Below are 22,718 nucleotides of genomic sequence, written 5' to 3'. Positions count from 1 at the left end.
TCGCGGTGAAATGACGCAGTTTAGTAATGGAATTGGATAAATATTTGAAAAGGAGAAAGTTTGCAGGGCCATGGGGAAAGTGCAGATGAATCTGAAAAAAATGGATAACTCTTTCAAAGAGCCAGCACAGACACCAGGGGCCGAAAGGCCTCCTTCTGTGTTGTTTGATTTAAATCAATGGGGTGATTGTAAATCGAAGCATTCATATCATTTGAGCACTTAATAGGAAAGTTAACTCGCATCAAACCCACGTGAATCAGCTGGTCGGAAGAGTAAAGGCAACGCGAGGTTTCGGGTTATGCCCCACACGATATTTATATTTCAATAACATTTAGCGGAAGAGGTGACAGCGAGGTTGATGTGCGCTGATACTTCCTGGAGGCTCCATTCAGATTGTGTCGAGCGGAGAGCAAGGCGGGGAGATCAGCCGAATCCCCATAGTATCAGAGTCCTGACTGGGGACAGGAAGAGCAAGGCGGGGAGATCAGCCGAATCCCGGAGTATCAGAGTCCTGACTGGGGACAGGGAGAGCAAGGCGGGGAGATCAGCCGAATCCCCGAGTATCAGAGTCCTGACTGGGGACAGGAAGAGCAAGGCGGGGAGATCAGCCGAATCCCGGAGTATCAGAGTCCTGACTGGGGACAGGGAGAGCAAGGCGGGGAGATCAACCGAATCCCGGAGTATCAGAGTCCGGACTGGGGACAGGGAGAGCAAGGCGGGGAGATCAGCCGAATCCCGGAGTATCAGAGTCCGGACTGGGGACAGGGAGAACAAGGCGGAGAGATCAGCCAAATCCCCGACTACCAGAGTCCTGACGAGGGACAGGAAGAGCAAGGAGGGGGGATCAGCCGAATCCCCGAGTATCAGAGTCCTGACTGGGGACAGGAGCCGTGCGGACCAGATCACATGTCGCTTCAGTCTTTTCAATGGATGAATTGGGTGAGTGACTGAGAATGTTTCAGAGTGGAGGATTATAAAGGGAAAGGAGAGAGTGAAAGTGATGGATTGGAGAAAAAGATGGGGAAATGAAAGGGGCACCTTAGTTATTTGGACTCGGAGTCTACTATTATATAGAAGGAAAAACATGAATACATGAAGTGCAGATCTCTCGTCTTTCTCTCGTCACACATACGGATCTGGGTGGCAACCAGATGGTGATCAGAATTAAAGATAAAACCTAATGTAGAGAATTAATCAACACCAAATGCGGGTGACCCCATTATTCTCAGGTGGATGTTGGGGTCGAATTGAAACCCAGAGCTACTTTAATCACAACACAATGGGATTGAATAAACCTTCTGGTAAAAAATTAAACTGAACGGGGAACTGAGTTGGTCTCAAAATGTCTGCCCCTGAGCGACACAAAGTAACAGTAAAATGCTGAAACTTGCAGAGACAGAAGCGAACGGTTTCCGTTTGCGGGAACTCACTTCCTCAAACTGTTTATCGATAAGAGTAAGAGGCTTTTGCACTTTGCATGTAATCTGCACTTGCTGTGTCTGATTGAACATTTGATATGGACACGTGTCTTCTGGCAATTTAACTTGTTAAATCCCGGTCTGTGTAGGATTTTAGAAGTGTTTGATGGTTAAAGGTTAGTTTTCATCATCCTGCCGCTTCTCCCCAACTGAAAATACACACAGATACTCAGTCACTCACTGATACACAAGGCATCCTCTGTCTCTTTCTCTCACACACACACTCACTCAGATATCCAGAGCCATTGTCTCTCTCTCTGCGTCTCACATACACACGCACTCAGTCAGTCCCTCACTGATACACTGAGTGTCTCCCTCCATCACATATACACACACCTGCTCAGAGTCACTCAGATATACAGACGCACCCTTTGTCTCTCTCTCTGTATGTGTCTCTCTCATACTGACACACTCAATTAGTTGTTCACAGATATACTATGTATCTGGCTCTCTCAGATAAACATACATTCAGAGTCTCACAGAGTTATACAGAGGCATCCATTGTCTCTCTCTCACATTCATACAATCCTCAGTTGCCCACTGATAAAATCTGTTTCACTCTCATATACACACACATTCAGATGCACTCACTGATATCGACAGGCATTCACTTCCCCTATCTCTCTCCATCAAACACACAAAGAGTCACTGACTGATATACACACGTCTGCTCTCTATCTCATATGGTACACTGCCATCGTTTGGGGTCGGTGCCCAAGAGTGCCTGCCCCGCCCCTTTTGTAAGGAATAGTAAACTGCCATTCTGTGGTGACATAGTGCCCTCCCCGCTCCTTTGTGTCAGACACGGTGCACAGACATCGTGTGGTGACACAGCGCACTCCCGCCCCCTTGTGCCATAAACGGTACACAGCCGTCCTGTGGTGACACAGTGCGCTCCCCGCCCACTTGTACCATACACGGTGCATTGCCATCCTTTGGTGACACCGTGCCCTCCCCAAAGTGTGTGTCCTTTAATCATATCCATTGTGTTTGGAGAGTGGCCCCGATAAATTTTCAACTCCAATTCCCCATCAACTACTGATATTTTTGGAGATAGTGATTTGATTTATCCTAAAACTAAGAGTAGGCCATATTTGTTCACACATTCTACTTCAAATCATTCAGTTACTGATCCTGATTCTCTCTAATCAGAGATATTTTCTTAAAGGCATGAGAATGAGTTGTAACCTCTAGTCAAGTTGTGCACATCAATGACCATTTAGAGCAAAATAGAAACAAGTTAATTGCTGAGAGCTTCTATTTTCTCTTGTTCTCTTAAATATGGTCAACGTTCCCTCCATATTCCCACACAGAGATGTTGTTATTACAGTTAATACCTATTTGACGGTAATGTATTCTTATTAAAATGTCTCACTTGTGGTTATAAAACGTTCCTTCCCCACCCCACATGCCAGCACTTTGGAATTTGCAGCTAACTGGAGACACATCCAGTCTCTGAGTCAGGAACTGTCAATTCAAGACGGTTAGAAACCCACCCCACAGCTGTAAACAGGAGATTTACTCATCGGAGTGTCCACACTAAAGAGTAACACTCACAGCAAGCGAAATCTCTTCTTTCTGTGAGAAATCAGTCCCATGTTATGTTATGTTATGTAACATATTCAGTGAAGTGAACTCACTGCAATAGTCACACTTCCCAGTCACGGTGTCCCATCAACTCTCCCTGTTGTCGATGATGCCAGTAAAATACACTTGGAAACTTGGAGTCTCGCCCCTCGATGGAGTTCAGGCAGAAAATATAAAGGAATGGCCACTGATTCACAAATAGCAAATGCGATCCTAAAAACAATGACGGGACATTGAGAAGGAATTGCCTCTAACTGGGGTTGGAGTATGAAACGATCACATATTGTGGTCGGGGTGGTAAAGAGACATGGAATGTGAGAACAGAGTTCCTCAAACAGTGTGTTTATTCAATCAAATATTTGATATTCAATTGTTTAAGTTTCAATTACTTTTATTTTAATAATACATTAGAGGGAAAGTGCTGATTAGATTCTCCTTCACACCGTCAGTATTGGTCTCATTTTCTGCACTGCCATAATTAGATCTCCCGGTGAATGACGGAGTGATTGAGAAAAGTCCACAGCTGGAAGTAAACAGGGATTGTAGACTGAGGAACAACAGCAGGTGAATCAGCACAGCATTGTGAGAGCAGCAACCAGAGAGAACCCTTCCGATTCAAACAGCTTCCATAGATCGACTGGGGAGAAAGGTAAGAGAAAGTTCCATTTACTTAGATAAACACTGGTCCTGTAGACAGTACACAAAGGTTACAAGGTAAGGGTGGAAATGGTGAGAATGAGGCTGTGAGAGTCTGATCACCGAGTACAATTATCCAGCATGAGGCCGTGCAATGAAATGTGAAGTGAGATCAGTTTCTGTCTCAAAACACACAGTTACAAATTAATCTTGTGTGTGTTTTAGAGTGAAGGGGTTTGATCTGAGAGGTGACTCCAGTCTGAGGCAGAGCCCAGCAGATATACAGTGTCTCCCCGCCCCCAGCACCAACTCGGAAATAACCCACCTTTATAGCCCCCATAATATCGATATTACACTTTGAGTTAAGGTAGTGCCAGACAGTGTTACCGGATTGAAATATATTTCATAACCAACAATCAAAATAAATCATCTTACAATTCTGAACTGGATACTGGGTTTCACATAATGTTATTTCCCATCAGTAAATCGATTTCTGGATTTCACAATTGTAGTTGAATTAAATGATTATCATTTAAATATAAACTGGTGATAAAATAATACGTAAATCTTATTGAATGGATTGTAAAAATTCTTCCTATTGATTATTTTGTGTGTTGTCAGAATAATGTTCTGGGTGATCACCTGTTCCAGCTCCCGGCCTCGGCCGAGGGTTCTTTTTATTAAACTGAGAGCGATGTTTGTCCCGATACAATCCAGATTCATGTCCGTGCTATTTGATTTCATAGAAGTGTTCAAAATCATGGCGATTTAGATAAAGTAAATAAAGGGAAACGGTTCCCATTGGCGGAAGGGTCAAGAACCAGATGACACACATTTAGGGTGATTGGAGAAAGAACCAAATGCAGTGAGTTTAATGATCTGGAATGCGCTGCCTGACAGGGTGGTGGAAGCAGATTCAATAGTAAATTTCAAAAGCGAATTGGATAAATTGTGTAAGGGAAAATATTTGCAGGTCTACATGGAAAGAGCGGGGGAATGGGACCAACTGGAATGCTCTTAAAAAGAGCCGGCACAGGATCGATGGCCTGAATGGCCTCCTTCGATGCTGTAATCATTCCGTTATTCTATCGAATTCCATTTAGAAAGTTACTATTGAATCTGCTTCCAACACCCGTTCAGGTAGTGCATTCCAGATCATAATATCTGGCCACATCAAAATGAAAATCTCCATCTCCCCCCGCCTGCTTCTTTTGTCAATTATCTTAAATCTGTGTCCCCTGGTTATCGACACATATTAATCTTAAAAGCCTTTTTCTAACCATCCGTTTATCGATTAATAAATATCTTTAATCTAACTTAACAGGTATAAATAGAGGACCGTGTTTTAATATGTGATTTTAAAACATCACTGAGACAGGTCCTTTAGATTAAAGTACAAGTCTGGTGTGTAAAGTTACTTTCATATTATAAAGAGATCATTTTCAGTAATACCATTGTTAAGAAATGGCGGGGTTATAATATGTGTTCTACGAAAAGCAAATATAATTGCAGCGACACAAAGTTCAAAACATTTCTTTCCATTTGGCGGCTGTAAGTTGTCAGCGAGCTCAAGGAACGGAAACGAGATCTGTTGCATCGCCCCCCTCTGCTGACAGCGGTTTGTAACCTGGAGACTGGGGAGTAAAGTAGATCTGTTGCATCGGCCGCCTCTGCTGACAGCAGTTTGTAACCTGGAGACTGGGGGATAAAGTAGATCTGTTGCATCGCCCCCCTCTGCTGACTGAGGTTTGTAACCTGGAGACTGGGGGATAAAGTAGATCTGTTGCATCGCCCCCCTCTGCTGACTGAGGTTTGTAACCTGAAGACTGGAGGGTAAAGTCAATCTCCCCTCTTTCTCTCGTCACACACACGGTTCTGGGTGGAAACCAGATGGTGATCAGAATTAAAGATAAAACCTAATGCAGAGAATCAATCAACACCAAATGCGGGTGACCCCATTATTCTCAGGTGGATGTTAGGGACGAATTGAAACCCAGATCTACTTTAATCAAAAAGCACTGGGATTGAAGAAGCCTTCTGGTAAAAAAAATCACACTGAAGGGGGAACTGAGTGGGTCTCAACATTTATGCCCGAGTGACACAAAGTAAAAGCAAAATGCTGAAACTCGCAGAGACAGAAGCGAAAGTTTTCCGTTTGTGGGAACCTCACTTCCTCCAACTTTGGATCGATATGAGGAAGAGGTTTCTGATCCTTTGCCCCGAGACGCCACTTGCTGTGTCTGATCCAACCTGTGATATGGACACGTGTCTTCTGGCAATTTAACTTGTTCGATCCCTGTCTGTTTCGGATTTTACAAATTGTTGATGGTTAAAGGTCGGGTTTCATCATCCTGGCACTTCTCTCCACACAAAACACTCAGTCACTCACTGATGTTCAGAGGCATCTTCTCTCTCTCACACGCATTGATGTTCAGAGGCATCTTCTCTCTCTCACACTCATTGATATTCAGAGGCATCCTCTCTCTCCCACACTCACTCAGTCATTCACTGATAGACACACACATCCTCTCTCACTGTCTCTCTCACATGGTACACTGCCATCGTGTGGTGACACAATGCCTTCCCCAAAGTGTATGACACTGTGTATCATTACTCGTTTGTTTCACACTCCACCCAATGACATTATACAGGAACAGGAGGACGCCGTTCAGCCCCTCGAACCTGTCCCGTCACTCTATTAGATCGTAACCGATCTGTACCTCAACTCCATTTCCCGCCTTAGCTGCATGTCACCTTAATATACCTAATAAAAGGGTAGATTTCATTACCTGTTACTTTGTGCTGAAAACAGAATCTGACCCTATTGGGGAACTGGAAACCAGGGACACAGACAGACTCAGTGAGTGAGGAAAACTGTGGGAGATGGTGTTTTATGTGGGCAAGTGTGAGGTCATCCACTTTGGATCAGAAAAAGACACATTCCCCTTTGTGTCTGGAGAGGCCCCGAGAGATGTTTCCCCTCAATTCCCCACCAACTATCGATAGTTTCAGTGATTGGGTTTATCCTAAGACGAAGAGTGGACCGTATTTCTGGTCATTCATTCCTTTCTGGTGCAAAAACACAAAAGGAAACGTGGCTCCGCCAAGGCTAACAAAAGAGATTAAGGATAGATTCAAAGAAGAGTCATATAAAGTTACCAGAAAAAGCAGCAAACCTGAGGATTGGGAGCAGTTTAGAATTCAGCGAAAAAGGACCAAGATGATTAAGAGGAAAAACAGAGTATGAGAGTAAACGTGGAAGGAACATAAAAGTGGACTGTAAAATCTTCTACAAGTATTTAAAAAGAAAAAGATTAGTGAAGACAAATGTGAGTCCATCACGGTCAGAAGCGGGAGAATTTATGGTGGAGAACAAGGACTCAGTGGGTTTCACTGGGCAGCTGTCTGTTTCACACCTGATGTGGAACGTTGATCATAACACTCGTGAAATGCTCGATCCCAGAGCTAACAAATGTTGTACTGATGGGGGAGGAGGGACTTGGTATCATGTTTAACAAGGCAACGCTCTCCTCATTTTAATATTTCTGTCTAACTTCATATTAATATATTTATTACAGAGCATCAGAATCTGGGAATCTGTTACCACCATGGCTGAAGGTTCAAACAGGGGAGGAGATCCAACATCTTCAACAAGAATGAGAATAGACACAGGTAGGTTCAAAAATTCATCAAAATATAATTTCTGACCTCACAAAGGGTCCAGATCACGAGCAGTAACCTGCAGCTCACCACAGGAAGAGGTAACAGCACAGATACTGTGCAGATAGAGGGAAGTGAGTGACCATCTAGAGGGACAGTGCAGTCACAGGTGGAGGGATCTCCTGAGTACTGGAACTGTCCAATAGATAACTGGTGTTGGGTACTGTAAGGTAGATAGAGACAGCGTCTCAGAGGATTAACAGTGTGAGACCGGGGAGCAGGTGGACACCCCGAGTGGGGCAGGGGTGAGAGGCAGGTGGGGCACAGCAATAGGAAAGCGATAGTGGTGGGAGATTCTATAGTCTGGGGAATATACAGACTCTTCTGCAGCCCTGAGCAGGTTCCAAATGGTAAGTTGCCTCCCTGGTGTCAGAGGGAAAAATTTCCAGGAACAGGTGGGACGATCTCTGGAAAGGAAAGGGGAGCAGAGAATAGTCATGGTCGGACCCAATAACATGGATAGAAATACGATTATACAGGGAATATTGAGACTGAGGCTCGACACATTAAACAAGGCCTTCAGGTGTTGATCTCTGGATTGTTTTACGGTGGGCCACTTAAAGAGGGAAATATGCGGCAGGTCAATGTGTGGCTGCAGGGCTGGAGCAGGAGGGAAGGGTTCACGGTCTTGGGGATAGAGTGAGTTCAGGGAGAAGGGAAGGGACGGTCACGGTCTGAACCGAGCAACAATGATTTTACAGACTGGGTGAATGGAGCAGGAGGGAAGGGTTCACGGTCTTGGGGACTAGAGTGAGTTCAGGGAGAAGGGAAGGGACGGTCACGGTCTGAACCGACCAACAATGGTTTTACAGACTGGGTGAATGGAGCAGCGGGAAGGTTTCAGTTGATATGACCGGAGAGGGGGAACTATCTGGATCTGAGACTTAAGCGTGGAATTAATAAAACTGTTGGGGCAGGAACAGATGATTTATGAAGTAATGAAATGATATTGGCAGGAAAAAGGGTAGGAGGTTTTTAAGTATTGCGAGATAAAGTTATGGATGTCGAGGGGGGAAAGAAAAACGAATTATAGGTAAATTACCCCCAAAATCGGAGTTTGGATTAAGTTATGTGTCTATGAATGTACAAATCATTCCAAACACATTTGGAAAGTCAGAATCATAAGAGATATGGTCCAGGAGCTATCAGACCACATGGTTTAGGTTTACACGGATTCAGCGAAATCTTCCTGGTTATAACATTTTGCGGGGAGATTAATGAAGATTCTAACACTGATGGTGTTAGTGGGAATGTCGGTGTACTGGAGGAGGATGTCAGAGATAACTGGAGAAGGATTTGGATCTGAGAAAAGTAGAGAAGCGGCTGGACCTACAACCAATGCGGTTAAATGAAGTCAGGGAGGAGACTTTGGAAATAAAAACGGATTAGAAAGAGACAAAGAAATGTATCTGTTCAAGAGGGAGAGAAGGTAAACCCGGTAACTGGAGATCAATTAGTGTACGTCAGCAGTGGGCAAACTCCTCAAATCTGTCATTCCAGGTCGAATTAATGAACATTTAGAGACACGGGATGATCAGGGGAGGCTGGAACTGATTCGCTGTAGACAAGCCGTGTTTCACATATTTAAACACCGGTTTTTAAGAATTGACTGTACGGAACGATGGAAGGCAGCACATGCGGTGTTTATCGGTTTTCAGAAGGTGTTTGATAATGTGACTCACAGGAGGCTTCAGACGTTTGGTATAAGAGGAAATGTAACCGCCCGGATAGAAAGTAAATAATGTGTTTAGTTTTCTCCATTTTTGTTCACAGATCCGAACACTGCAATCACTGAGTTCCTGACAAAGTGCGACGATTACCAGCTGTTCCAGTTGACGAAATTCTACCGGGACAGAATAGAACAGGCGATTGAAGAGGGGGTGGAGGGACTCAGTCTCATGTTAACAGGCGAGGACCATTTCAGTGGACAAGAATATCACGTAAGTGGAATGGGCACAGAATGAGTTTGGATTATTTAAAAGTAACAGAAGTGACAGAATATCACATCTTAGAATCATAGAATGTTACAGGACAGAAACAGGCCAAATAGGGAAGAAGTGCATAAAACTGAATATATTTGAATCTGAACCAATGATAGGAAGAGATGATAATACCCAAATGGATCAGTCAATATCTGCACAGAGAAAGGACAGGGTAACGACAACAGCAACATGCATTTAAACAGCGCCTTTTCACAGAAGCGATTATCAAACAAAATTTGACACCAAACCACATGAAGAGATATTCGGAGAGGTGATCAAAAGCTTGGTCAAAGAGGCAGGTCTTAAAGGAAAGGAGAGAGAGGTAGAGAGGCGGAGATGTTTAGGGAGAGAATTTTCACAGCTTGTGGACTCGGCAGTTGAAGGCAAAACCACCAATGATGGAGCAACGACAATCGGGGATGCACAAGAGGCCAGAATTGGAGGATGGCAGAGATCTGAGGGGTTTGTAGGGCTGGAGGAGGTTACAGAGATAGGGAGAGGCAACGTCATGGTAGGATTTGTGCACAGCGATGAGAATTTTAAAATCGATCAGTTTCAGGATCGGGAGCCAATGAAGGTCGGCGAGCACAGGGGTGTTGGGTGAACGGGACTTGGTGTGAGTTAGGCTACGGGAAGCAGAGTTTTGGATGAGCTCAAGTTTACGGAGGCTGGAAGGTGGGAGGCCGGCCAGGACACCATTGGAATGGTGGAGTGTGGAAGTGACAAAGGGATGGTTTCGGTCTTCCCAATATTTAATTGGAGGAAATTTCCTCCGGACGCAACTATTCCGATGCTCTCCTGGCCGGCTTCCCATTCTCCGCCTTCTTTAAACTTCAACACATCCAAAACGCTGCTGCCTGTAACCTGTCCCTCGCCCATCCCGCTCACCCCTCACTCCTGTGCTCGTTCACCTATCGCAGTTCTCGAATGACTTCAATTTTCAATTCCCATCCTCCTGTTTAAATCACTTCATGGTGCCGCCCCTCACTAGAAATCTATATTGCTCTGACTCTGGCATCTTGTGCCTCTCCCCATCGCCCGACCAGCGGTGGCCTAGCATTCTGTAGTTTTTGGACCCAGGCTCTGGAATTCACTCCCTAAACCCCTCCACCTCTCTACCTCCCTCTTCTGCTGAAAATTTGATTCTTTATCCAGCTTTTGGTTACCCCGAATAATATGCCTTCCTTTGTCTCGGGCCCATTGTATGATTCCACTCCTGTGAATCGCTGTGGGACATTTTTCTACATTAAAGGTGCTATGTTTTTGTTGATGAATCAAGATGTTTACAGAATATTTTGCCCATGTTCAGAATGGATCAGTACCCGGCCCAGTGATTACTTTCAGTGCTCAATATAAACTGGGAGATCCCATCACGGAGCAGCTCCTTTCCTTCTCATTATCAGTCTTTGTCTTTCACTCCACTCAATATAAACTGGGAGATCCCACCACGGAGCAGCTCCTTTCTCTTTGGGGATAGAATCTAAAAACAGGGAGGTATTGGGGCAGTTATATAAGGTATTGGTGAGACCGCACCTGGAATACTGCATACAGCTTTAGTCTCCATACTTAAGAAAATACATACTTGCTCTTGAGGCAGTACAAAGAAGTTTCACTCGGTTAATCCCAGGGATGAGGGGGCGGACGTATGAGGAGAGGTTGAGTAGATTGGGACTCTACTCATTGGAGTTCCGAAAAATGAGAGGCGATCTTATTGAAACATGTAAGATTGTGAAGGGGCTTGATCGGGTGGATGCGGTAAGGATGTTCCCAAGGATGGGTGAAACTAGAACTAGGGGGCATAATCTTAGAATAAGGGGCTGCTCTTTCAAAACTGAGATGAGGAGAAACTTGTTCACTCAGAGGGTAGTAGGTCTGTGGAATTTGCTGCCCCAGGAAGCTGTGGAAGCTACATCATTAAATAAATTTAAAACAGAAATAGACAGTTTCCTAAAAGTAAAGGGAATTAGGGGTTATGGAGATCGGGCAGGAAATTGGACATGAATTTAGATTTGAGTTTAGGATCAGATCAGCCATGATCTTATTGAATGGTGGAGCAGGCTCGAGGGGCCGATTGGCCTACTGCTGCTCCTATTTCTTATTCTCAGTTTTTGTCTTTCACTCCACTCCTCAATATAAACTGGGAGATCCCATCAGAGAGCAGCTCCTTTCCTTCATTCTCAATCTTTGTCTTTCACTCCACTCCTCAATATTTTCATTATTATTCTTTACAGAAAGTCACTGAGCTCGCGGTGAAGGGAAACAGGGCGGACAGTTCCAAACTTCTCCTAAATCTGGTGATGGAGAAAGGCTCTCAGGCCCGAAGGGTGATGTGGGAATCCTTTCTGAAAATGCACAGGTTACCAAAGTTGGTCAAAATACTGAAAGAGATGCAGAAACTTGGTACGGTAAAATCACACACTGAATTCAATTTCAGATTGAAACACTGCAGAATTTACTATAATATTACACAGATCAGATTTTACGAAAGCTCATTGATTTATACAGGTCCTGATCCATTTGATTATATGGACATCGGACGAGGTTTATCTGAAATACCCAGTCACCTGAAAGGTAAGTGATGAAATGGGGATTTCAAACCGTTTATTTCACTCCTGAGAATCAGAATGTTTGACTGTAGTCTTTTGTTTAGAGATTGTCAGAATCTGGGAATCAGAAATTCAAAGGGTGGAGGAAAGAGAATAAAAGTTCATTTCGATTAGTCGTTAATCCCGTGAAACCACTTGCATCTGGCAGGATCCTAATACACTGCAGCGCTTTATATTCGTCTGTGAGATGCCCTGGTATAGCAGGAAAAAAATGCTTTGCGCAGCTTGAAGATAAAAGTCACTACTTGTTTTGAATTATTGGTAAGTTTGTATTACTCCAATTAATCCAACTGCATACATTCCTGGCAGGATCCTGAAACGCTATGAATCCCCTGACACACCTGGCAGGATCCTGATACACTGTGAATCCCCATACACACCTGGTATGATCCTGTTACACTGTGAATTCTCATACACACCTGGCAGGATCCTGATACAGTGTCAATTCCCATACACACCTGGCAGAATCCCGATACACTGTGAATTCTCATACACACCTTGCAGGATCCCGATACACTGTGAATTCTCATACACACCTGGCAGGATCCTGATATACTGTGAATCCCCAGACACACCTGGCAGGATCCTGATACACTGTCAATCCCCACACACACCTGGCAGGATCCTGATACACTATGAATCCCCATACACACCTGACAGGATCCAGATACACTGTGAATTCTCATACACACCTGGCAGGATCCTGATACACTGTGAATCCCCATGCACACCTGGCAGGATCCTGATACACTGTGAATCCCCTTACACACCTGGCAGGATCCTGACACACTGTGAATCCCCATACACACCTGGCAGGATCCTGATACACTGTGAATCCCCATACACACCTGACAGGATCCTGTTACACTGTGAATTCTCATACACACCTGGCAGGATCCTGATACACTGTGAATCCCCATGCACATCTGGCAGGATCCTGATACACTGTGAATCCCCTTACACACCTGGCAGGAACCTGATACACTGTGAATCTCCTTACACACCTGGCAGGATCCTGATATACTGTGAAACCCCTTACACACCTGGCAGGATCCTGGTACACTGTGAATCTCCTTGCACACCTGGCAGGATCCTGATATACTGTGAAACCCCATACACACCTGGCAGGATCATGATATACTGTCAATCCCCATACACACCTGGCAGGATCCTGATATACTGTCAATCCCCTTACACACCTAGCAGGATCCTAATATACTGTCAATCCCCATACACCTGGCAGGATCCTGATACACTGTGAATCCCCATACACACCTGGCAGGATCCTGATACACTGTGAATCCCCTTACACACCTCGCAGGATTCTGATACACTGTGAATCCCCTTACACACCTCGCAGGAACCTGATACACTGTGAATCCTCATACACACCTGGCAGGATCCCGATACATTGTGAATCCTCATACACACCCGGCAAGAACCTTTTGCACTGTGAATCCCACAGTGCAAAAGGTTCTTGCCGGGTGTGTATGAGGATTCACAATGTATCGGGATCCTGCCAGGTGTGCACCGCACAGATGCTCTAGGCTCAAATTTAATGAGCAGTGCCTTGAGCCAGATGTTATGGGTTACCTGGCACCCCCCTCCCAGAAATATTCCCACCATCAGCTAGAGGGAAAGAGGTGGAGAAATGCGAAATATTAAAATGTTATCATTTCACAGCACAGAATGAGACGTTAAAGTGTTCGATCTGATCTCAGAAGATGTGCAGATGTTAACACAATAGATCTTTAATCCGTGGAGGGAAAGACAATATTCAGGGTAATTCAGAAGTTATGGGTTAACTTCCGAATGGCAGAGAAAGTGAGAACCTTATTCTGCTCAAAGAATAGTCCTTTAACTCAGGGGTCTTTTTAGACCCAATGTAATGACTAATGGAAAGAGATTTGTAATTTCCCAAACCTTCATTATAGGAAATTCAGACCAAAATGGAACAATGGAGTGTAATTATTGGGTGAACAATTGAAATGAACTGTGAATGTTTTCTGCTCCACCAGCACACTGAATGATGTGGGCAGTAATTCTAATTCTAATCGATGATATGACAGGACTGTTATAAAAACACATTTAATGAATGTACGTGAAAAACTGCTGCAAAATTGTTCACAATTTCTGAAACACAATATAAGAGGAGAATGAGTACAGACAGGAAAAGGCCATTTGGCCCATATAAGCCTGTCCCTAAGAGAGATGACACCAACTCCCCCTCCTCTCAGTGTATCCGTAACACATTCAATTATCCCTTTACCCCACTTACACTGCCCTTTTAGTGTCCTTCCCATGTTTCTCTGGCCCTTTGTGTGAGAAAATTACCCTGACTTCCCTTTTCCGATATTAATTATTGTGTTGTTTGTGAGCCTGTTTCCGGTTTCCATTCAGTATATTCAAGACTGAGATCGATAGATGTTTGGACACGAAGGGAATCAGTGGATAAGGGAATTGGGCGGGAAAGTGGATTTCAGGTAGATCAGACATGATCTGATTGACTGCTGGAGCAGGCTTATGGCCCACTCCTCCTATTTCTTATGTTCTTTTGTCCTAACTAATGTTGGGAATTCCATTAAAACATTTCAATTCCGAAGTTTCTTGCCCAAACAAAATACATCAAACCCTCTCACCATTCCTTCAACCTAAAGTCCAAATACCTTAATTCATTTTTCTGATTCGCCTCTGTACCTTCAGAATGGCAGTAATCTTTACCTGTGATCAGGTGACGATAGAAATGCATGTAATATCCCAGATAACCCCACCGAGTCCGAAAACAACAGCAACTTAACTCCTGTCTATTCAATCTTTCACTCTCCCAGTGCACACAATATCCCAGATAACCTGCCCGAGGTCTGATACAATAACAGTGGAACTTCTGTCCATTCACAGTCTATCCCTTTCCCAGTGCTCACAATATCTCAGATAACCTGCCCGAGGTCTGATACAATAACAGTGGAACTTCTGTCCATTCACAGTCTGTCCGTCTCCCAGTGCCCACAATATCCCAGATAACCTGCCCGAGGTCTGATACAATAACAGTGGAACTTCTGTCCATTCACAGTCTGTCCCTCTCCCAGTGCCCACAATATCACAGAAAACCTGCCCGAGGTCTGATACAATAACAGTGGAACTTCTGTCCATTCTTCGCCTGTCCCTCTCCCAGTGCCCACAATATCACAGAAAACCTGCCCAAGCTCTGATACAATAACAGTGGAACTTCTGTCCATTCACAGTCTATCCCTCTCCCAATGCACACAATAACATATTTCCCATTTCCGCAAAAGGTTAGCACCTCTGACGGTTTCATAGGATAATCCACTAGAACCTCCAGTTTCGTAGAACCAGAATCACATTTAGATTTGTAATGAGATGTCCATGGTTCAGGCCAGGTCTGATAGTATTAATCATCAGATGGAAAATATCACTTTCACAGAAATCTCCATGTGCAGTCAATATTTGAATCGTGAGGACTTGAAACTTCTCTCAGCCGTTATTCACTTTCAAGCGAGGTTTTCAGTAACTGAGTTTAATTTCCTGCTCGCACCTCTATTGAAGCTGCAAATTCAATCTCGGAACATTTTACTGAATAGTAAAGTGATATTGAGAATTTGGTTTTATGCCAATACAACTAACATTAAGAATCACTTTCTGTCTGTTCTAATTGAAGATGTTCAACAGAAACACAAGGAAACACTCCGGGTCCAAACTGAAACACTGAAAGTGAACACGATCCTAATAAAGGAAAAGGTTAAGATTTTCCAGCTGGTCACTCTATACACTGAGCTAACGGTTATTTCTACTGTTCGAGATCGGACACTTGTCGAACATGAACTACTGGCAAGAGGCCGAGACCATGAAGAGTGGAGAGAGAAACATCTCCGGAGAGAACTGGAAAAAATCCGAACTGATCAATTGTTCCAGAGCAGTTTTTCCCAGAGAAAATCCAAATCTGGGAGTACAGCAGCAGTGAGCGGAGTCGCGGGGATTGGAAAAACAACAATGGTACAAAAGATTATTTATGACTGGGCCACTGGGAAAATATACCCACACCTTCAATTTGTTTTCAGTTTTAAATTCCGGGATTTGAACGCTATTAACTGTAGAATAAACCTGAGGAATCTGATACTGGATTTGTATCCTTACTTTGGGAATATTCTGGGAGAGCTCTGGAAGAACCCAGAGGGATTACTGTTTATATTCGATGGTTTAGATGAATTCAAGGACAGTATCGATTTTGCTGACAATCGGAGAAATACAGAGGCTGATTACATCTGCACAGATCCTGAAGACCAGTGTGAAGTGTCTGACATCGTGTACAGTTTAATACATCACAAGCTGCTCCCAGGATGTTCAGTGCTCGTGACCAGCCGCCCCACTGAATTACATGTATTGGAAAAGGCTGAGATCAGTGTTTGGGCTGAAATCCTGGGATTTGTTGGTGAGGAACGGAAGGAATATTTCAACAAGTTTTTTGAAGATCAGTCGGTGGCAGCAGCTGTTTTCAAACATGTGGAGGAGAACGAGATCCTGTACACCATGTGTTACAACCCTTCCTACTGCTGGATCCTTGGTCTGTCACTGGGTCCCTTCTTCACACAAAGAGACAGGAAACAGCAGAAAGTTCCCAAGACCATCACCCAACTATATTCCTACTATATTTATAACATTCTGAAAAACCATGGCCGAGAGATTGAATCCCCCCGTGATGTGTTACTGAAGATCGGTGAGATGGCCTACACAGGAGTCTCCGAGAAGAAGATTGTGTTTAGAGGTGGAGATTTGATCAAGTACAATCTGCAACCTTCCCAGTTCCTGTCTGGGTTCATGATGGAACTTTTGGGGAGAGATGATTCTGCCCAGAGTGTGGTTTACACATTCCCGCACCTCACCATCCAAGAGTTTGTAGCCGCACTCGCACAATTCCTGACTCCAGATCCAGGGGACATCCGGAAACTCCTCAGTGAAGCCCACAACAAGGATGATGGGCGATTTGAGATATTTCTCCGTTTTGTTGCTGGGCTCTCCTCCTCACAGTCAGCTCGGCCCCTGGAGGAGTTTCTGGGTCCATTTCTTCATCAAACAATCTGCAGAGTGATTGACTGGGTGAAGGAGATGATTGAAGGACAGATTAGAAAGAGCGGTAGTAAAACTGGAAAAAGGAACCTCCTGAACACACTCCACTACCTGTTTGAGTCTCAGAATACAGCACTGGCTCGGGCCACAGTGGGATCTGTGGAAACACTTACATTTGGAGACAGGGAAGCAGAGTGCACATTGCAACTGACCCCGATTGACTGTGCGGTGCTCTCTCATGTCATTGGACTCTGTGATACAATAAAATACCTCGATCTCGAGTACTGCTCCATTCAGTGTGAAGGATTCCAGCGGCTGGGACCCGGACTGCACAAATGCCAGGTGTTGAGGTAACTGTTTATTTGTCTCTAACTGTTTGGCTAATCGTAGAACAGTCACGGATTGTATTGTTGCTCCGTAATGAAGGGAAACAAACAGTTCAGTTAAACCAGAGAGAAGCAGATTCAACACAAATATGACAAATGATAAGATGATCGGTTAGTAATTCCCTGAGGACTGGAGAATCTAAAATGGATCCTTGTGAACAAGTGGGGATTTTACAGTCTTTATCGGATCAGTAAATACAGGTCACTGAAAGAGTCTGATAATTTAATTGCAATAAATGATATTTGTTGCTGTTTTTCTCACTGCCTGAGTTACGCCCATTGAAGAGGCTCCTTCTCACTGTTACTTACACTGAGACCGACACTAACTGCAGCAGTCCGTGTGTCGGAGCATCCCACCCTCTTACCGAGGTGTGGGGGCAAGTGACGGTCACCGGACTGTCAACGTGTGTAGGAGAGGGAAGCAGAAACACCAAACATTCAGTAACAAAGAGCAAAACACAGCTTTCGGGCAGTCAACCGTCAGTGGGCGAGCTGAGCTTTCCCCGCAGGACGTCGGTCCGTTATCTTAACTCATCAATGACACAGCCCTTCACACTCTCCAATACATCCACCATCTCTTCATCCAGCTGGCAGCACTCGTGCCTCTGAGTCAGAAGGTCGTGGATTCAGGCCCCTCGCTCATTAATCCAGGCCGACACTTCAGTGGGATTTAGGAGCTGAAATCTGCCGGTAAAAATGTTCAAATCTAATGGGTTGTGAGGGATTAGCCCAGGAGTGCAGACACATACCGGCCAGCGGTGTGGCCCCACACACAGCGGGAGGTTCCTGGGTTAACGAGAGGCAGTGAACCCGGGAATTTCCCATAATCTGCCCCCTGTTTGTGAGGCCCCGCTCGGGGACGGAACTTCAGAAAATTCCCCACAAATTGTCGGGCCCGTTTCACCTGAAATAAATGTAGAGCCAGTTGAATGGGAATAAAGTGAGAGACTCCCCTCCCCTATAAACTAGGAGTAAAGGGACATTTAAAACTTGTAACAGGACGGAATAAACTCTCCTTGTTACATGAAATCCTGTGGGACGGATTTTACAGCCGTTTCACAAGATAACTCACCCCGAGATATTACACAGATTAATATAATACTGCATAAAGTACAGAGAATCACCGCTTTATCATTTAATTCAGGGAAAATCGATGGATTCCCATAAAATCTGGGATTTGAGAAGCAGCAGAAATGAGACAATTTCGCCAAACTTGACGGGATCGGCCACTGATCTCCAGGAGGGTAATTCTGATCATCAGGAAATGAGACCGGACTGAGGGACATTTATAGGCTTCACACAGACAACACTTTATTTAATAAATACATTTACTGACAGTCCCTGAATATATGGGGAGCTGGGCAGAGTGAGATTCATTGTCAGTGACAGGGAAATCTGGTTATTAATTTCCAGAAGATTTTTCAATTGTTTCCTGCAATATCAGAGATCAATTGTGTCAGGTCAGGGATTGGATTCAGTTTGTTTCTCACTTTCTGTCTGTTTGTATTTAGACTGGGGGCCAATAAACTGCGAGATTCAGGAGTGAAACTATTGTCTGCGGCTCTGAGGAACCCAGACTGTAAAATAATGAGACTGTGGTAAGTACCAGACTGTGTGAGATTGTGTTTATAATAACTGGAAGTCGAACACTGTACATTAATCTCAGTATCAGTAATAATAATACAAATAAACTTTGGGAATTTACTCTGATTCCTGTTATCTCTGATCGTCTCTCTCTCTCTCTCTGATCTCCAGGTTATGGGATAACGGTCTCACAGCTTCTTGTACCGAGGATCTCTCCTCCGCTCTCAGTACAAACCGGTCACTGACGGCACTGAACGTGGGTTGCAATAACCTGGGAGATTCAGGAGTGAAACTATTGTCTGCGGCTCTGAGGAACCCGGACTGTAAAATACAGGAACTGGAGTAAGTATCAGACTGTGTGAGATGGTGTTCATAATAACTGGAAGTCTGACACGGTACATTAATGTCAGTATAAGTAATAATAATACAAATAAATATTGTACATTATTAGTATCAGTAATTGTGTTATTAATTAACACTGGGGATTCAACCTGATTCCTGTTATTACTCTCTCTCTGATCCACAGTATAAGTGATAACCGTCTCACAGATTCTTGCGCCGAGGATCTCTACTCCGCTCTCAGAACAAACCGGTCACTGACATGGCTGAATCTGAGAACAAACTCCTTCACAGACCAATCTGTCCCCGCTCTCCGCTCCCTCATACTGACCTGCAGGAGTCTGGAGTGGATCCAGTGAGTTTAAAGTAATATATAAAATATCAATGTCATTCAGTCCCTTTTATGGGTAATATTTGTATGTAATTATTATTGAAATATTAACCGCAGTTTCCCTGTTATTTACACTGTTGTTCAATCTGTTTATTTCCTGTTTAATCTTTAATCTGTTTCAGGCTGGTGGAGAATCAGTTCAGTCCAAACGGAAAGAGACACCTGGAGTCACTGCGGGAATCCAGACACAGACTGAGTGTGGTAGTGTGAACATTTCAATTTATAACCATTCCTGGTCTCATTATATGAACATTTCAATTTATAACCATTCCTGGTCTCATTATATGAACATTTCAATTTATAACCATTCCTGGTCTCATTATATGAACATTTCAATTTATAACCATTTCTGGTCTTATTCTATGAACATTTCAATTTATAACCATTCCTGGTCTCATTATATGAACATTTCAATTTATAACCATTCCTGGTCTCATTATATGAACATTTCAATTTATAACCATTCCTGGTCTCATTATATGAACATTTCAATTTATAACCATTCCTGGTCTCATTATATGAACATTTCAATTTATAACCATTCCCGGTCTCATTATATGAACATTTCAATTGATAACCATTTCTGGTCTCATTATATGAACATTTCAATTGATAACCATTTCTGGTCTCATTATATGAACATTTCAATTTTTAACCATTCCTGGTCTCATTATGTGAACATTTTTGGCCGACTCTCTGTCCCTCCCCTTTAACCGGCCGCGCTCCAGGTTTCAATCCGAACGGCCCCTTTAACGGTTTCCAGCTCGAGCTGAGCGAGCGTCGTCTCCCATTGTGACGTCAGAGGCCCAGCGACAGGGTCTCGAGACTCAGTCACCCGGTCCCCCAGCGCTGATTCTGCCGGATATCCGGGGCTGGATGGTCCCCAATGGGGCACTGGGTCAATGTACAGACAGGAAGGGCCCAGGGTGGGGCTTAGTCTGGGCTGCAGTGGGACACTGGATCAATGTACAGACAGGAAGGGCCCAGGGTGGGGCTCAGTCTGGGCTGCAGTGGGACACTGGGTCAATGTACAGACAGGAAGGGCCCAGGGTGGGGCTCAGTCTGGGCTGCAGTGGGACACTGGGTCAATGTACAGACAGGAAGGGCCCAGGGTGGGGCTCAGTCTGGGCTGCAGTGGGACACTGGGTCAATGTACAGACAGGAAGGGCCCAGGGTGGGGCACAGTCTGGGCTGCAGTGGGACACTGGGTCAATGTACAGACAGGAAGGGCCCAGGGTGGGGCTCAGTCTGGGCTGCAGTGGGACACTGGGTCAATGTACAGACAGGAAGGGCCCAGGGTGGGGCACAGTCTGGGCTGCAGTGGGACACTGGGTCAATGTACAGACAGGAAGGGCTCAGGGTGGGGCTCAGTCTGGCTGCAGTGGGACACTGGGTCAATGTACAGACAGGAAGGGCCCAGGGTGGGGCACAGTCTGGGCTGCAGTGGGACACTGGGTCAATGTACAGACAGGAAGGGCCCAGGGTGGGGCTCAGTCTGGGCTGCAGTGGGACACTGGTTCAATGTACAGACAGGAAGGGCTCAGGTGGGGCTCAGTCTGGGCTGCAGTGGGACACTGGGTCAATGTACAGACAGGATGGGCCAGGGTGGGGCTCAGTCTGGGCTGCAGTGGGAAACTGGGTCAATGTACAGACAGGAAGGGCCCAGGGTGTGGCTCAGCCTGGGCTGCAGTGGGACACTGGGTCAATGTACAGACAGGAAGGGCCCAGGGTGAGGCTCAGTCTGGGCTGCAGTGGGGCACTGGGTCAATGTGGAGACAGGAAGGGCCCAGGATGTGTCTCAGTCTGGGCTGCTGTGGGGCACTGGGTCAGTGCACAGACAGGAAGGGCCCAGGGTGGGGCTCAGACTGGGCTGCCGTGCGACACTGGGTCAATGTACACACAGGAAGGGCCCAGGGTGGGGCTCAGTCTGGGCTGCAGTGCGACACTGGGTCAATGTACAAACAGGAAGGGCCCTGGGTGGGGCTCAGTCTGGGCTGCAGTGCGACACTGGGTCAATGTACAAACAGGAAGGGCCCAGGGTGGGGCTCAGACTGGGCTGCAGTGGGACACCGGGTCAACATTGGTTCAATGTTTATCGGAGCACCAGGGACTCCCCATCTCTTCTTCAGTTATTGTTCCTGGATCTGTTCCGTCCACTGAAACAGACAGAGTGAGCTCTGGTTTCGCATCTCATCGGTGAAAGCAACAATCAATGGAAAATAAAATCAGTCAGACTCGAAAAAGAGCTGCCAATTCGCTATCGCCCGTTTTGCTCCAATGCCCGAGGTGAATTTATTCTCTGATCTATTGCCCAAGCTGGCGATCGAATGGGGTTAAATTGTCAGATATCTTAATGGTGAATCCGAAATTAATCTCACCAATCTGCAGTCGTGTCAGACACTGATCTGAATTATAATGTGATAATCAGTGATCCAGCTAATGCTGAATTACGGTGATACTCTCAGCTGCTTTTATAATCGGTTATTCATTGTGTTAATTATCTGCCTATTAATTATTTATTGTTAACATTGTTCGGTGGCTCTGTTTATATGTAATTATTATTGTTATACTCAATGGTTAAATAATGATAATTATGAATTCCAAGTTAATAAATCACTGTTGTGCATGATTTGCCCTCTGACTTCTCCTTTGAAGATTTGGTCAGAAAGTGTTAATCCATTCACTCAGTCGCTTGTGGGGATCCTAATTAATGGTCGGTGAGGTGAACTCATTCAATCTGAACTGGGAGATGTAAGACCGTTCAGGGAGCAATATTGGGCATCATTCACTTCTAGACATAGGTCACAATCGAACAGGAACATGTTAAACCCAATCCCCAAAACCAGGGCCCAGAGAGGAAATTAAACCCCAGGGCAGTGAACAGACCGAACTCAGGTGGGCCCTGTTTGGGTGCAGCCTGTTGAGGA

The 22,718-nt window shown here is 44.9% G+C and overlaps 1 protein-coding gene across 2 annotated transcripts; it reads left to right on the top strand.

Annotated features, from left to right (window-relative positions):
• Nucleotides 1-342: 342 nt before the first annotated feature.
• LOC137313323 (NACHT, LRR and PYD domains-containing protein 3-like) lies at nt 343-22,417 on the top strand. 2 transcript variants are annotated; one of them, XM_067979434.1, is made up of 11 exons: nt 343-939; nt 3,548-3,714; nt 7,280-7,373; nt 9,195-9,361; nt 11,635-11,803; nt 11,909-11,974; nt 15,686-17,441; nt 18,989-19,075; nt 19,233-19,403; nt 19,588-19,755; nt 19,914-22,417. In XM_067979434.1, the coding sequence occupies exons 3-11, from the start codon at nt 7,310-7,312 to the stop codon at nt 19,999-20,001; spliced, it is 2,736 nt and encodes a 911-aa protein (XP_067835535.1). In that variant the 5' UTR covers nt 343-939; nt 3,548-3,714; nt 7,280-7,309; the 3' UTR covers nt 20,002-22,417. The 2 variants fall into 2 exon arrangements, with proteins under 2 accessions (XP_067835535.1, XP_067835536.1); XM_067979435.1 differs by having other exon boundaries at nt 19,588-19,766; nt 19,914-20,002.
• Nucleotides 22,418-22,718: the final 301 nt, after the last annotated feature.

This window comes from Heptranchias perlo, unplaced genomic scaffold, assembly GCF_035084215.1.
Source record: "Heptranchias perlo isolate sHepPer1 unplaced genomic scaffold, sHepPer1.hap1 HAP1_SCAFFOLD_47, whole genome shotgun sequence".
NCBI lineage: Eukaryota > Metazoa > Chordata > Chondrichthyes > Hexanchiformes > Hexanchidae > Heptranchias > Heptranchias perlo.
The sequence above is the reverse complement of the archived record's forward strand: the minus strand, read 5'-3'. Positions and strand labels throughout refer to the sequence as shown.

Coding starts and splice junctions, on each gene's coding strand:
- LOC137313323 (XM_067979434.1), top strand. CDS start 7,310: ATGGCTGAAGGTTCAAACAGGGGAGGAGATCCAACATCTTCAACAAGA. Junction 9,362..11,634: donor TCAGTGGACAAGAATATCAC/GTAAGTGGAATG, acceptor TATTCTTTACAG/AAAGTCACTGAGCTCGCGGT. Junction 11,975..15,685: donor AATACCCAGTCACCTGAAAG/GTAAGTGATGAA, acceptor TTCTAATTGAAG/ATGTTCAACAGAAACACAAG.